Source organism: Aulonocara sp. 'chitande type north' Nkhata Bay, linkage group LG10 (assembly GCF_057382095.1).
Source record: "Aulonocara sp. 'chitande type north' Nkhata Bay isolate Kocher_YH1m ecotype deep benthic linkage group LG10, A_spYH_male_GT1.1, whole genome shotgun sequence".
Lineage (NCBI taxonomy): Eukaryota > Metazoa > Chordata > Actinopteri > Cichliformes > Cichlidae > Aulonocara > Aulonocara sp. 'chitande type north' Nkhata Bay.
Window position 1 is genome coordinate 16,917,363 of NC_141353.1, and position 13,565 is coordinate 16,930,927.

At 41.2% G+C, this 13,565-nt stretch overlaps 1 protein-coding gene across 1 annotated transcript; it reads right to left on the bottom strand.

Annotated features, from left to right (window-relative positions):
* Window positions 1–11: 11 nt before the first annotated feature.
* LOC147320585 (uncharacterized) lies at window positions 12–11,433 on the bottom strand. The gene is made up of 19 exons (XM_086308694.1): window positions 10,189–11,433; window positions 9,782–9,816; window positions 8,834–9,008; window positions 8,042–8,248; window positions 7,829–7,939; window positions 7,495–7,594; window positions 6,447–6,514; window positions 6,277–6,347; window positions 6,103–6,185; window positions 5,906–6,017; window positions 5,649–5,789; window positions 5,334–5,434; window positions 4,985–5,150; window positions 2,605–2,689; window positions 1,486–2,514; window positions 934–1,289; window positions 732–840; window positions 425–563; window positions 12–322 (listed from the first exon to the last, which is right to left on the bottom strand). Exons 3-19 carry the CDS (start codon window positions 8,997–8,999, stop codon window positions 151–153), a joined length of 3,216 nt encoding a protein of 1,071 aa, XP_086164820.1. The 5' UTR covers window positions 9,000–9,008; window positions 9,782–9,816; window positions 10,189–11,433; the 3' UTR covers window positions 12–150.
* Between the last annotated feature and the right edge of the window lie 2,132 nt (window positions 11,434–13,565).

Below are 13,565 nucleotides of genomic sequence, written 5' to 3' on the forward strand. Positions count from 1 at the left end.
CTGGGAGGAGAGACATCAGGAGAGTCGTGACGTCTTGTCCTGTGAGGAGAGACATCCGGAGAGTACTTCCGACTTCTCTTTGGTGGAGAGATGTCTGGAGAGTCATGCCGGGTCTTTTTGACAGGAGAATCCTGTCCTCTTCTCTTTGAGTTAAATATCTTGTGTTTTTGTGCCACGGTCCTTTTTACGCCTGCGCATTGCAGCCATAGGATCGCCTTCTCTTTCCTGTTCTCTCAACATGCGGTCAAGATCCTCAAGTGGCTTAAGGGCTTCGCGCAGCGCTTCCTTAAGTTTCTGGTGATGCATCTGGATCTGTGCCAACCTATACATACATTTTAACATAAACCATTGAACCACTTTTATAATTTTTTATGTGGATATAATCACATAAACTGTGATATTTGAAATGATCATGCACATTTACCCTTTTCCCCACTGAGCGTATTTCTCGTCTCTTGCCGCTTTTTCACCAGCTTTCTTTTTCTGTTCATTTCTCTCTGAATCCAGATCCCTCCTTTTGCCACTTTTGTCTCTGAAAATCGTCTGAGCCTTACGCGATTCATCTGGTCAAAGGGGATGAATGGGTAAGTATGTAGAAACTTCATTATTTAATTTTAGGACTAAATAAAATACGACAATATAGATGATAAGCTGAAATGAGATGCAAAGCTGTATGAAGCTCTTCAATCAATGGGTGTAAAAAAATCTTAAGAGAGAAAAGTTGATGAAACCTTCAAGTGGCTGATTGTGTTTTTCTCTGCGTCTGTTCTCCTTTTGCTCTTTCCTTAAAATGTCCACAGAAACCAGGCCTGCCTTTCCACCAGATAGCATCCTTTGGCCCTGGTTATAAAAAAAAAAAAGACAATTGAAAAATATAACATTTGAGTGAAATCAGATTTGACATTAATCTTTGTTCCAACACAGTCTGCTTACCTGTGACTGGCCTGGCCTACGAGGTGGTGACAAATCTCCATCCGAGTCCCTTCCACTCGGTGGCTGCCCCCTGGGTGGAGACTGGTCAGAGTCTGAGCCCCGTTTAGTTTTTGAGGGCCTCCTTGGGGGAGATTGGTCGGAGTCTGAGCCCCGTTTAGTTTTTGAGGGCCTCCTTGGGGGAGATTGGTCGGAGTCTGAGGCGTTTCCCTTCAGGGGCCTTTTCCTCGGGGGAGACGGATCCGAGTCTGAATCATGTCTATTCTGACCCTTCTTAGCCACCGCTGACCGATGAGGATCCGGTGAGCGTTTTTTACTTAACAAGGATGAGCTGAGCTTGCTTTTGTTGGAGGCTGAATCTGACAAAGACACAGTTAATTTGTTAATTTTCATTTTGTAATGCCTTTTGGACAAAAATTAAAGATTTATTATTAGATCAAGCTATGTCTTTAAAATAAATTTCAATTCAAAACTCATGTTAAATGGGTCTCTGCTTTTTACTTTTATTCATATGCCACACCAGATTCCACTTTACAATTTAAATGGATCACTGACCTTTACTTTGCATTTTTTCTGACTTTCCTGAACACTGTCTTGGTGGTGACAAGTCTGGGGAGTCATGGCGTCTTCTCCTGGGAGGAGAGACATCTGGAGAGTCGTGACGTCTTCTCTTGGGAGGAGAGACATCTGGAGAGTCATGACGTCTTCTCCTGGGAGGAGAGACATCAGGAGAGTCGTGACGTCTTCTCTTGGGAGGAGAGACATCTGGAGAGTTGTGATGTCTAGTCCTGGGAGGAGAGACATCTGGAGAGTCATGACGTCTTCTCCTGGGAGGAGAGACATCTGGAGAGTCGTGAGGTCTAGTCCTGTGAGGAGAGACATCAGGAGAGTCGTGACGTCTTCTCCTGGGAGGAGAGACATCTGGAGAGTCGTGAGGTCTAGTCCTGTGAGGAGAGACATCTGGAGAGTCATGACGTCTTCTCTTGGGAGGAGAGACAACAGGAGAGTCGTGACGTCTTCTCTTGGGAGGAGAGACATCTGGAGAGTCATGAGGTCTAGTCCTGGGAGGAGAGACATCTGGAGAGTCATGACGTCTTCTCCTGGGAGGAGAGACATCTGGAGAGTCGTGAGGTCTAGTCCTGGGAGGAGAGACATCTGGAGAGTCATGACGTCTTCTCCTGGGAGGAGAGACATCTGGAGAGTCGTGAGGTCTAGTCCTGGGAGGAGAGACATCAGGAGAGTCATGACGTCTTCTCCTGGGAGGAGAGACATCTGGAGAGTCGTGAGGTCTAGTCCTGGGAGGAGAGACATCTGGAGAGTCATGACGTCTTCTCCTGGGAGGAGAGACATCAGGAGAGTCGTGACGTCTTGTCCTGTGAGGAGAGACATCCGGAGAGTACTTCCGACTTCTCTTTGGTGGAGAGATGTCTGGAGAGTCATGCCGGGTCTTTTTGACAGGAGAATCCTGTCCTCTTCTCTTTGAAGACAACTCGGGTGAGTCATGTATACCTCTGCTTAATGAGCCAGCCTCTGTATTTTGATGTTCTTTTCCATTTCCTTCCTCTGTGTCATCATTTTGATCCACTTTTAGGAGAGGAAGTAAAACTATAGTAAACAACAGTCTTAACTTAATATTGCACAAATCCCCCCCTACTTCTGTGACTTCTTATTTACCTCCAATTGCTTTCCATCTGTTGCTGGTCCTAAAAACTTCCATCTGTTTCACTTCCTCAGGTCGATCATCAATCACCTCAGCAATCTGAACAGTTAACAAGAGATTAAGTTTTAAAACAGAACTTCTTGACATAACAAAATTACCCAAACTATAAGCATACCCATTTAATACAATAGATTAGATTTCAGCATTAAGTAAATGGCCTGTATTTGTATAGCGCTTTACTTAGTCCCTAAGGACCCCAAAGCACTTTACACGTTCAGTCATCCACCCATTCACACACACTGGTGATGGCAAGCTAAATTGTAGCCACAGCCGCCCTGAGGCGCACTGACAGAGGCGAGGCTGCCGGTGTTCCAGATCTACTGGCGTTTAGATCAACTGGCGTTAGTCGAACAGATGTGTGGCAGACTTCCGTTTCAGGAGCTGCTACCTACAGACTAGCAAAAAAACGCCAAATGTGTCATCTGTGACACTTGTGAGGTTATCTCAAACACACTCCGTCAGTCTTGATGCTGTTGAACAACAAAATGTTTAAAAATGTGGCGAGTTTACCTAGGGTTATCCTCATGCGCGACGCGATCGCGAAAACAGCAAACAATTAACACCATGCCGATGTTGTTCACAGGACAACAAGAGTAAACGATCGGGAGACTCTTGTTGTCGTTATCGTTCCCCTCACACGGTTTGTTTCTCCGAATTCAGCGTTTTTGCTTCACAACTAAAGCGAGCAGTTTACTTTGTGTGCACTAACATGGACTCGAGTCAACCAGTGCCACCACTGGCCAAGTGCCACAGCCTACAGCCAGATCAACTTGTGACACACATCTGCAGCACGTCTGAATTCGTTTCATGCACAAACATTTTAGAGTTGGTTGTTATATACAGTCTGTATAAGTGTGGTTAATCTAATAAACATTTGTAAGGAGATGGCAGTTACTGTGAATGTACAGCAGTTACACAGTGATTAGTAATAAACAGTCAGACAATGACCCTGACTTTCTCATTCAGTCTTGTAGATTGAATGCACCTTCTGTGGAAAGTGGTACCACACAGTGTGTGTGGACTTCCCCTGTGCAGAAGGCGACTACAAATGTTGTGCATGTTAAATAAACAGAAAAAAGTGATCCCTGTTGTCTTTGCTTACTGATTGTTTTCAGTGTTGACAAGCCACATTGCTGCCATTGCATCTTTCAACATGTTTGTGGGTAGATTTGGATGTACCAGGGGTAAGTGCAGCCACTCAGCCTCTACTCAATGTCATCATAGCAAGTTAATCTAGTAGTAGGCTATGGTAGGCTTGGTACTTGGCCACAGGTGGCAGCAGTGGACTGACCTCCATTTGAAACTGCTCCAGCTGCTGTGTGATAGTGGATCTGCTACAAATTGAAGATCATATGGAAGTTTTGGAAATTAACCCTTGTATTATGTTGAAAAACAAAAAAGTGACATTGATTTTGTTGCGGGTCATTTTGACCCATACTGTGTAAATCCACTCAGAATTGTCAAGAAACTGCAATAAAACAATAGCACCTTTATTTTCCATCAGATAAACATGTAGAACACAGACATACAACAGTGACTTTCCATAACTATTTTAGGAACAATTTGGTTTTTCGTTCTTACAAACACGTATTTTGAACTTGCCCAACGTTCTCAGTTTTTCAATGCTCAACATTTTCGATTTTGTCCACATGATGGACAGAATGTAACTGTGTGCTTTCTGCAGATGTACTTCTTGTATTTCTCACAAAAAGTGCTTGTTTTCAAACAGGAATCTTCCTAACTAAGATTTAAAACAAAAGATTTCTACGTCTCCTCCAGTCTCACAAACAGAACCAATCGACACACCTGAGTCACTGACTTTCTTATATCCACTCACTCTCACTGGCTCTGTTTATTACTAATCACTGTGTAACTGCTGTAAATTCACAGTAACTGCCATCTCCTTACAAATCTTCATTGGATTAACCACACTTATACAGACTGTATATAACTACCAACTCTCCAGCCATGTTGATGGATTGCCTATATTGGCTGGAAATATTAATTTCCAGAGAAAGGACACAGACAGACGATGCTTACAGGATGTGATGTGACAACACTAATGAAATATTGACGTGTCATATTTGTCCAAGGCGTATTTCATTGTTATGGAAAAAGAGAATATTAAAATCATGATGACCAATTGGAGCAGTGATTTCTATGACTTTGTGTATATAATTTGGAATTTTGTACAAATGTAGGCCAATAAGGAATATATGATATCATTTCATTCTTTTCAAACAGACACAATTGAAAGGTACAAATGTATTTTGCATGAAACACTGGGTTTAACAAAAACAACAACATTATCAGTATCCTCAGGTGAGGAAGTACCTTGTTCATGTGTGGTGGCAGCTGGGGACCTATGAAGCCAACACTGTTGTGAGGCATGGTGGCGATGGTGCCTGGGCTCACCACCGGCTGGGGAGATGCCTGACCAGATATGCCAGCGTTATGGTTCAAGTGGCTGTAGTCCCCAGTTTTTCCCACATCTGTGCACCTGATGACATGGAAAAAAGAATATTAACCATGACAAAGCATCAACATTATAACATTAGGTTATAATAATACATTTTCTACAAGAAAAGTGAGAATAAACATGTCTACATTATTAAATAATGATGGGAAAAGTTCTACTGAAGGAATAAGCCTAGAATGTTTAAAAATACCGATGTTTACTCACTTGATGTAGAAGAGGACATAGGCCTGCTGGTTGAGAACAGTGCTAATGTCACTGACTGACACGGACGAGTCATTCATCTGAAACCACTGCTCATTGCTGGCCTGTGAGACAGAATGAGAGAGATGTGACACAGCAGATTCAGTTTCTGAATTGAATTTGAGCTAAAAAGAAGAATCTTATGGTTATATAGGGGTCTTTTTTTTCTTTCTTTCAATGCATACAAAGTAGTTTTCTGCTGAAATGTGTTGTTTATGGTGTTTGTTTGTTTGTACTACGCAACAGCAGCATTCAAACAGATTCGGGCACAGCCAGTACCTTAATATAGCAGAAATAGTGTCCAGTATGACAACTCAATCCAGAGTGAACCAGCACAGCATACAGCCTGTAGAGCTGGGGCTCCCCGTGGGACTGCGACATGAAGGGCCGCAGATCCAGATGCTCCAAATACTTCACATCCTGATGACCACCAAACAAAAAAATTCAAACATTACATGCAAATATCCTGTTTTATAATAAAACAAAGCATCTGTCATGTATCTTTATGACTTAAGCAGACACTATTGGCCATTTGCCTTTGTGATTTTGCCTCCACTGAAGTCTGCAAAGCGTTTGAGTGAGATGGTGAGCACATTGGCGCTGCGATGGATTGTAAATCTTTTTGAGGCCGTTACCATTTTGTTGCACCTGAAGGAAACAAACATTCAGCTTGTTGACAAAAATCACACCTAAACACTAAAACTCATCATGGTTTGGCATCTCTTTGACTTACTTGGTGCATTTATAAGCATTTTCACCACCCAGCTGTTCTGGCTTGACAAACTGCTCCAGAGCTTTGGAGACATTTGGAGCAGTCTATATGAACAGAGAGAGAGAGGAAAAACCTCACACTCCATAATGCAGAGAATACATAGTAGCAACGTCACTTTGAATGTTGTCCAATTACCTTAATTTCCAGAGTGACATCCAGAAAAGGGTCAAATGTATCTGAGACAGCTTTGCAGTTTAAACATTTAACTGAAACAGAAATCAGTGCTATGAGTATCACACAAGCTGTAAGACATAAAAAGACAAATAAAAGAAAAATAAATCAAACCTTAAAAAACAGTGACTTACCTCTGGATCTTAGGTACCCGCCAAACACTTGATGGATGAAAGAGGTTGCCTGCGTTTGCCTGTCCAATCTATAATAAAAAGATAAAGCACAAAAGTTAACTAATAAGGACAGTGCAACAATTAACTGACTGACCATTTATTTTTTAGCATTTTGGAACCAGACAATCACTTTACAGTATTCAAGTAGCAGAAAAGACAATAGGAGGAATTGGAGCACGATTAATTACTTAAGAGGCCATCTGCTGCTACACGGGAAGAATTGATTTGATGAGAATTGACACTTTAGGTTCTTAAAAAAATAAATGAATTAATAAATTATTTTTAGGAGCCTAACAAGAAGCACAACACTCAGCCCAGTGCATCTGTTAAACGTGTAGTTTTGGTTAAATGTGCACATAGACTTCGAAGCTCTATAGTAACACATAGAAAAACCTGGATTTTCTGAATTTTGCTGCTGCAATAATAGCACTAATGCCATTAGGGTGAATAAGAGATGACCTGAGGGGTTGAGTGCTCCTGCTCACACTGCTTACCCTGTTGCCTCAGAAGAAATCTATACTAGACACTAAGTCTGGCAGCTCTCTGCCATAATCCCAGACACCTGTTTTACTACACGTTTAAGCCGCTTCTGATCTTTTCAAGCCCTGTTACCAAAACAAGCTACCACACCCAGTGTAAGAATACTTTCTGTGTTGGAGCAGTCAAGTTCATTAAAAAACTTGATATAATAATGAGGTATTATATCAAGTGGCTTGCCTAGTATGTAAACTGAGGTGTCAGTCAGGCAAGAGACTGAGGAATCTGCATTTCTGAAAAATACTCTCAGCAATTGAAGCATTAATAGTTAAAAGGAACTAGTATAAACTGCACTTCCTGAAAAACAGGATAAAGGATTTATTTCATATTCTCCTACTGTCACGGTGTTACCTCTACGTAGCTAATTATGGATCTTACTACATAATAAAGTGCAAACACTGTCAAGCCCAAGTAAAAATATTTTTGTGTGTTTAACTTGTTTAGAATGCATGCAATGTAAAATGACACTCACTTGGTTCCAGGTAAGCAGGACCTTTGCATAGCATCCACTGTGCACCGCAGGAATTCATGAGCATCTTCCTGGCTTCCATAGCGGAAGTGGTTTGCAATCCCTGTGTGAGGGGAACGAGGAAAAACAGAACCAAAAAACAAAGCAGGAGGTGAATTATTGTAAAGGATACCACAGTTAAATGCAAGTTTACACTTATTTAAAAACAGAATTCAAAATCCCTCCAGATTATTTCCCTCCAAAATTACAAAAGGTAAACAGTCACACAGCGCCTCCTATCATTAAAATATAGGTAAACACTTTGCACAGAGCACAGCAACAACAGTCATCCACTTACACCCAAGCTCATTGAGTACACCAATGGGCTTAATGACATTCCCAGAGTTGGTAAAAACCTGAATGATGTGGTTTTGCATGGTACACATCATACAGAACCCTGGCTCATGACCTGCAGCAGAGACAGAGACAAAATACTGAGTGAGTAAGGAGTGATACAATGTGAGAATCAGCGCAGGACTGCGTAACACCACTGTTGGTGAAATAAACTTACATGTTTTGGAGTGCTCCCGCGTCAGCATGTAGTTTGCTAAAGGAGGGGTGTAGCTGAGACACTGCAGGGCTGAGTTGAGGAAGCAGGTGTTCCCCATGTTCTGGAGGCCTGCACCAATGAGGTGAACCTGGGCCCAATTTAGGCTGAGCCGATCTGGTGAGAACAGCACCTTCTGGGGCAAGTCAATTCCATCGCCACTGTTGATCACTGACACACAGAGCCACAATTATTACTAAAAATCTGTTTCAATACATTTTAAAAAGGAGATAATTTAATGCCACCTTACTTATACAACCACACACTGGCACATGGCAAAGTCATGTCAGGACATCACAGTAATAGCTACAACTATTAACAGTTATATAATGTGATTCTGGCCACTGTGAAAAACTCCTAAACAGCCTCAGGAAGAAAGATAGGACAATTTGCCTTCTCCTTTGTTTCTGCTAAACAAGTTGGGCTGCCGGTCTTTATATAAAAACAGCAATTGCATCACGAGCTGAAGTGACTGATCATGCAAAGCTGGATGCATTACATAACTGGATGAATGAACGGAGAAGGGAAGCAGCAACACAACACCCACAAAAGCAGTTGTCAAACTTGTGTGAAAGCAGAAGCAAAAAGATTAGCTGTACGTTACTAAAACCAATTCTGACAAATATGGGTAAATAATGGCTAAAAAGTGTGGTTCCATATTTGCTAAAACTGGTTGGAAAACTATTCTGTCTGACAATAAAAATCTTCAAACAGCTTAAAAAGACATTTTGAAAAAAAGCCAGGCTTTGCTCTGACCTTGGTCCTTGGGCTGGTCCTCAGAGGAGGGTGTACTCTGAGGACCAGCCCCTTGGTCCTTGGGCTGGTCCTCAGAGGAGGGTGTACTGTTGTACACAGCAGCTCCAGGTCCGAGTCCGGCTGACTCGTGGTCAGACTTTTCTGAAGATCTGTCAACTATGGTCATTGTTCATAGCTGCATTAGGAACATAGACACATACGTTTATGAACTGAAAACAAAACAAAACAAAAAAAACAACAACAACTCATTGTTATTTTGGAAAAAGGGAAAGGGAAAGAAAACTTAAATACTACATCAATCCTACACTGGTTAGGTAGCAGTACAGTGAGTTTGGACAACAACAACTAAATACAAAAGCCACATTAACAGATTATACCCAATTTCGCTGTGCAAAAAACTGCACAATGACAATAAAAAGCTCTAAGTCTCTTATAGCTTATAGTTAAATAACGCTATATTAAACACTGCCCTCATACCATCGCCTAAACTTTCAGCAAACAAGTATCAGAAATTGTGTTAGATTGGATGATTTGTTTACATTCAAAAACAGACTAGCATAAGTGAGAGCCAAATATTAGTTTTTGACCGTTTGTTTTTATTTGAATCATCTTGTCAGATTCCTTTTAAATAACAAACACCAGTAGACAAGAGTAACTTTCGACATCTAATTTAACTCTGTCCAACTAACAAACTTAAAATATCGACAAAAATTAGTGTTTAGAAAACTCAAGAGGGGAAATGCCAGATAACCCACTCGACCGAGGAAATTTCCAAGTCGGAAGCACGTTTACAACAGAAGCAGCTGTTCCCTCCCACCTGCTCTTACAGAGTGGCTCACATTGGCTAAATGACGGCTGCTAGGCCTTTAACACGCAGCGTCGCAAAACCTCAAGAAAACACACAAAAAACCCTGATCATATCAGACGGAGAGCAAGTTGAGAGCTTACCAGTCTTGTCCAAATCCGAGATGGAATGACGCGCACTTAAAGAAGATGCAAAACCCATGGAAACCACATAAACATATTTGTACATTAACATAAAGCTGTTGTGCACACACACACACACACATATGAAGAGAGAGAGAGAGTATGCATAGTATGCAAACGGCTACCAAACAGCCATCATAATTCGTCATACAATGAGAACAGAACAAATCAACAATTGACAATGACTAATTAATATTAAAATCTGTAATATAATATATTGTTTGGAGTTTAGTCCGTTACTGTTACTATTTTTACCATTTCTTCTTGGAGCAACTGTAATCCACATAATTTCCTTAGGGATTAATAAAGTATTTTGATTCTGATTGTTTCAGGATGACCTGCCATTATCCAATGACACATCTGCTTACCTGTATCTTTTGCTCGTTTCTCCTCCTCTTCTTTTCTCTTTTTTCTAAACTGAGGACCTGATGGCTTTGAACTTTTCTTGTCCATCTTCCATTGGTTTTAATTTTGCACTGCAGTATGAACACCCATCCCTCAACCCAAGGATCACCACAACATGATCTAACACACCTTTCACAGATTCACTTTGTCTAGGGTGCATTTCTGAGATTTCACACAACCCAGGATTCAAATCATGAATACATAATGGGCTTGGATTTACATCATTATGAATGAAATGCGCTCTATTTGGAAGCAGCCGCCCCCTCCTCCCCTTTCGGTTGTGTGTGAGACTTTAAATCATCAAACTGTAAATTTTAAATTGTTATTGATCCCTTTATCCCTAGTCCTAAAGTGTATATTTATTTTCTTACTCTTCTTATATATATTGTTTGTTTACTTTCACTGATGTAACTGGAGCTTAGTCGTCTCCTTGTTCAGTCTGACGTCACTAGCCGTGTCTGGACCTAAACTCTGCTGCAGGTCCATATATCAAACGATAACTATGGCATTACTAAGCGTTGAAAAACTGTCTAAAGTCTTTCATCTTTAATAAAATGATCAGCGTTCTGCTCTACCAGGTGTAACAATTGAGTTTAACATCCAGGCATCCATGAAAACGGAATTTATGACATTTAACGGAGTTAGAAGTTAGCAGGGAGTTAGCTCGCTAGCTTCTATCTAAATACAATATAGCATGTCCTGACTGCCGGGTTTTGGAAACAAATGAAAACGTACAGCTCTGCTATCACTTCCAACATAAATGAAGACAGAAAGCTAAACAGCAGTGACGTTTGTAGGGTTACTGAAGTTGGGCTAGCTGGTATATAATGATGTGCTACGTGACCGCTAGCAACACAGCTATGTTAGCATAATATAAACAAGCTAACTTTTTTCCCACTCGATAAAAGTTAACGTGAGTGTTCTCGGTGGTCAGGAACAAATGTAATCGCATGGCAGGATGCTGTAAAAGGACCAAACTTCAGCCAGGAGAACAACTGAGATAATCCATCCACAATACGAGGTTAGTCATTCATATACTGCTGCATGGGCTGGGCTGCAGTTACATTCTAAGGTTTTAAAAACTGAGCTTAAATAAATGATTAGCGGTAATAAAAGCTGAGGGAGGTCAACAGTGATCACTGACTGTTTTAGGAGCTTTTTGAGATTAAATAGAAGAAAATACAAAACATTAAGCATGTTAACAACACAAAAGCCATATTAAACGCAGACTACTTTAGGCCCGGAAGTAGGATTTGTCACGTCATCACTTAACCATCGGATAGCATGTGAAATAGATGACACTTTCAACAGTTATGTCCAGATTAAGGGGGACTACAGAAGTGTGTATACTAAAAAAAAGAGAGAGAAAGAAATTTAAATAAATACAGCATATTTGTGCTTCACAGTCAATTCAATTTTATTGATATACCGCCAGATCACAAGAACAACCTCCTCAAGGTGCTTTATACTGTAAGGTAAGAACCCTACAATAACACATAGAAAACCCCAACAATTAGCACTTGGCGACAGTGGGAAGGAAAAGCTCTCCTTTTACAGGAAGAAACCTCCAGCAGAACCAAGTTCACGGAGGGGCAGCCACTTGAACTGACCCTGTGTGTGTGTGTGAATGACTGGAGGGAGACAGGACAAAGACAGGCTGTGGGAGAGAGACAGAAAGTATTAATATTTAATGATGCAGAGTAGTGTACAAATACAAGGAGAGCGAAAAAAGATGAGTGAAGAAGAAACACTCTGTGTATCATGGAAAGCCCCCAGAACCATAAACCTATTGCAGGGTAACAAAATCTCCCGAATCCAAACTGGGAGCTGGTTCCATAGAAGAGAGGCTTGAAAGCCAAAGACTCTGCCTCCCTTTCTACTTTCAAATGCCCAAGGAACCATGAGTAAGCCAGCACTCTGAGACTGAAGTGGTCTGTTGGGGTTATATGGCGATACGGAGTGGTTGATTCTCAAGCTTTAGCTTACATATTGTGTGAGAGAGTGATATTATACCCCTTTCGTCAAAAAAAGTGACAGGTTACTTCCGGAGCTCATTAATTATTCATGAGCTCCGGAAGTCCGGAAGTAATTAAATTATCCCCTAATTAAATTATTCATGAGCTCCGGAAGTCCGGAAGTAGGAAGTAATTAAATAATAAAAATATGATATTCATAAAAATATGATATTCATAAAAATATGATATTCATAAAAATATGATATTCATAAAAATATAATTGATTATTTAGAAAGTTTCTTATATATCAAAAATAGCATTCTTTTATTTCTTTAAGCAATTAAAAAATTTATTTATTTTTTTATGCTCAAAAAACGCCATCTGGTGGCGGGTCAGTGTGTGTGCGCGCGCCCGCGCGCGCCCGAGGCTGTGTGTCTCCGGACCGTGCTCTCTCGGGCTCCGTGCTCATGTGTTTAAAAATGTATTAAACCATATTAAAATTGTTTAGTTAAACTTGTGCTTTTGTAACGTTCAGTATGGCCACAAACACATGCTGCATGCCTTGGGGGAAAACTTTATTTAGATTTATATGCATTTGTAGATTTAGAATAAAACTCATACTCGCGATCCCCTAACCCTCCTTAGATACATAAGCAGGGAAAACTCCTTAAAAAACCCTCCGCGATTTCTCCAAAACCCTACAATAACTTGTTAGGGTACCCCCTCTATTCCCAAAACCTTATATTCGATAACAGGGAAAATCCTGAAAAAATCCTTAGTCTTTTTTCTCAAATTCAGCGCCCCGCGGCTCCCTTCATGCTCAGCCAAACAAAGCCAAAACTCCTTTTAAAAATTTCTCCGCGATTTCTCCAAAACCCCTAGAATAACTTGTTAGCTACCCCTCTATTCCCCAAAAAAAAGCGCTATAATCCAAAAACATTGGGAAAGCTCCTTACTCTTTTTTCTTCAAAAACTTGCCTCTTGCTAGCTACCTCTAAAATTCTACGCAGAGTCTAAGTTCTACCTCGCTCATAATCGCACCGACCCGCAACAGCTTCCAGAGCACAATTTTTTCCTGCTTGTTCGCTCCCCGCTCTGGTCCCGAATGCGCTGCTTACCTCGTTTGAAAATTCCCCCCTTAGACCAACTCCGCCTTACTGCGCCCCGCTGCCAATCACATAACCCTTGCACCGCTCCCTTCGCACCCCGGTTAGCCAATCCGCTCCAGGTCTGATTTTACGATCTCCCGCTGATGTTAAGACTATCTTCGAACCCCCAGAAGACATCTGACTTCAGACGTATCAACAACTGGCGCCGCTCAGACTGCTTGCGAGTTCGCATAGGGAGCGGCCGATTTCAACAGCAACTTGCGTCTCTTTCCTTAT

Bases quoted from the DNA above. Each gene is read 5' to 3' on its own strand.
- LOC147320585 (XM_086308694.1), bottom strand. From the start codon at position 8,999: ATGACCATAGTTGACAGATCTTCAGAAAAGTCTGACCACGAGTCAGCC. The intron at 5,151-5,333 runs GTGAGTAAACAT...CCATGTCATCAG, and splicing joins TATGTCCTCTTCTACATCAA to GTGCACAGATGTGGGAAAAA. The intron at 564-731 runs GTTTCATCAACT...CCCTTTGACCAG, and splicing joins ACACAATCAGCCACTTGAAG to ATGAATCGCGTAAGGCTCAG.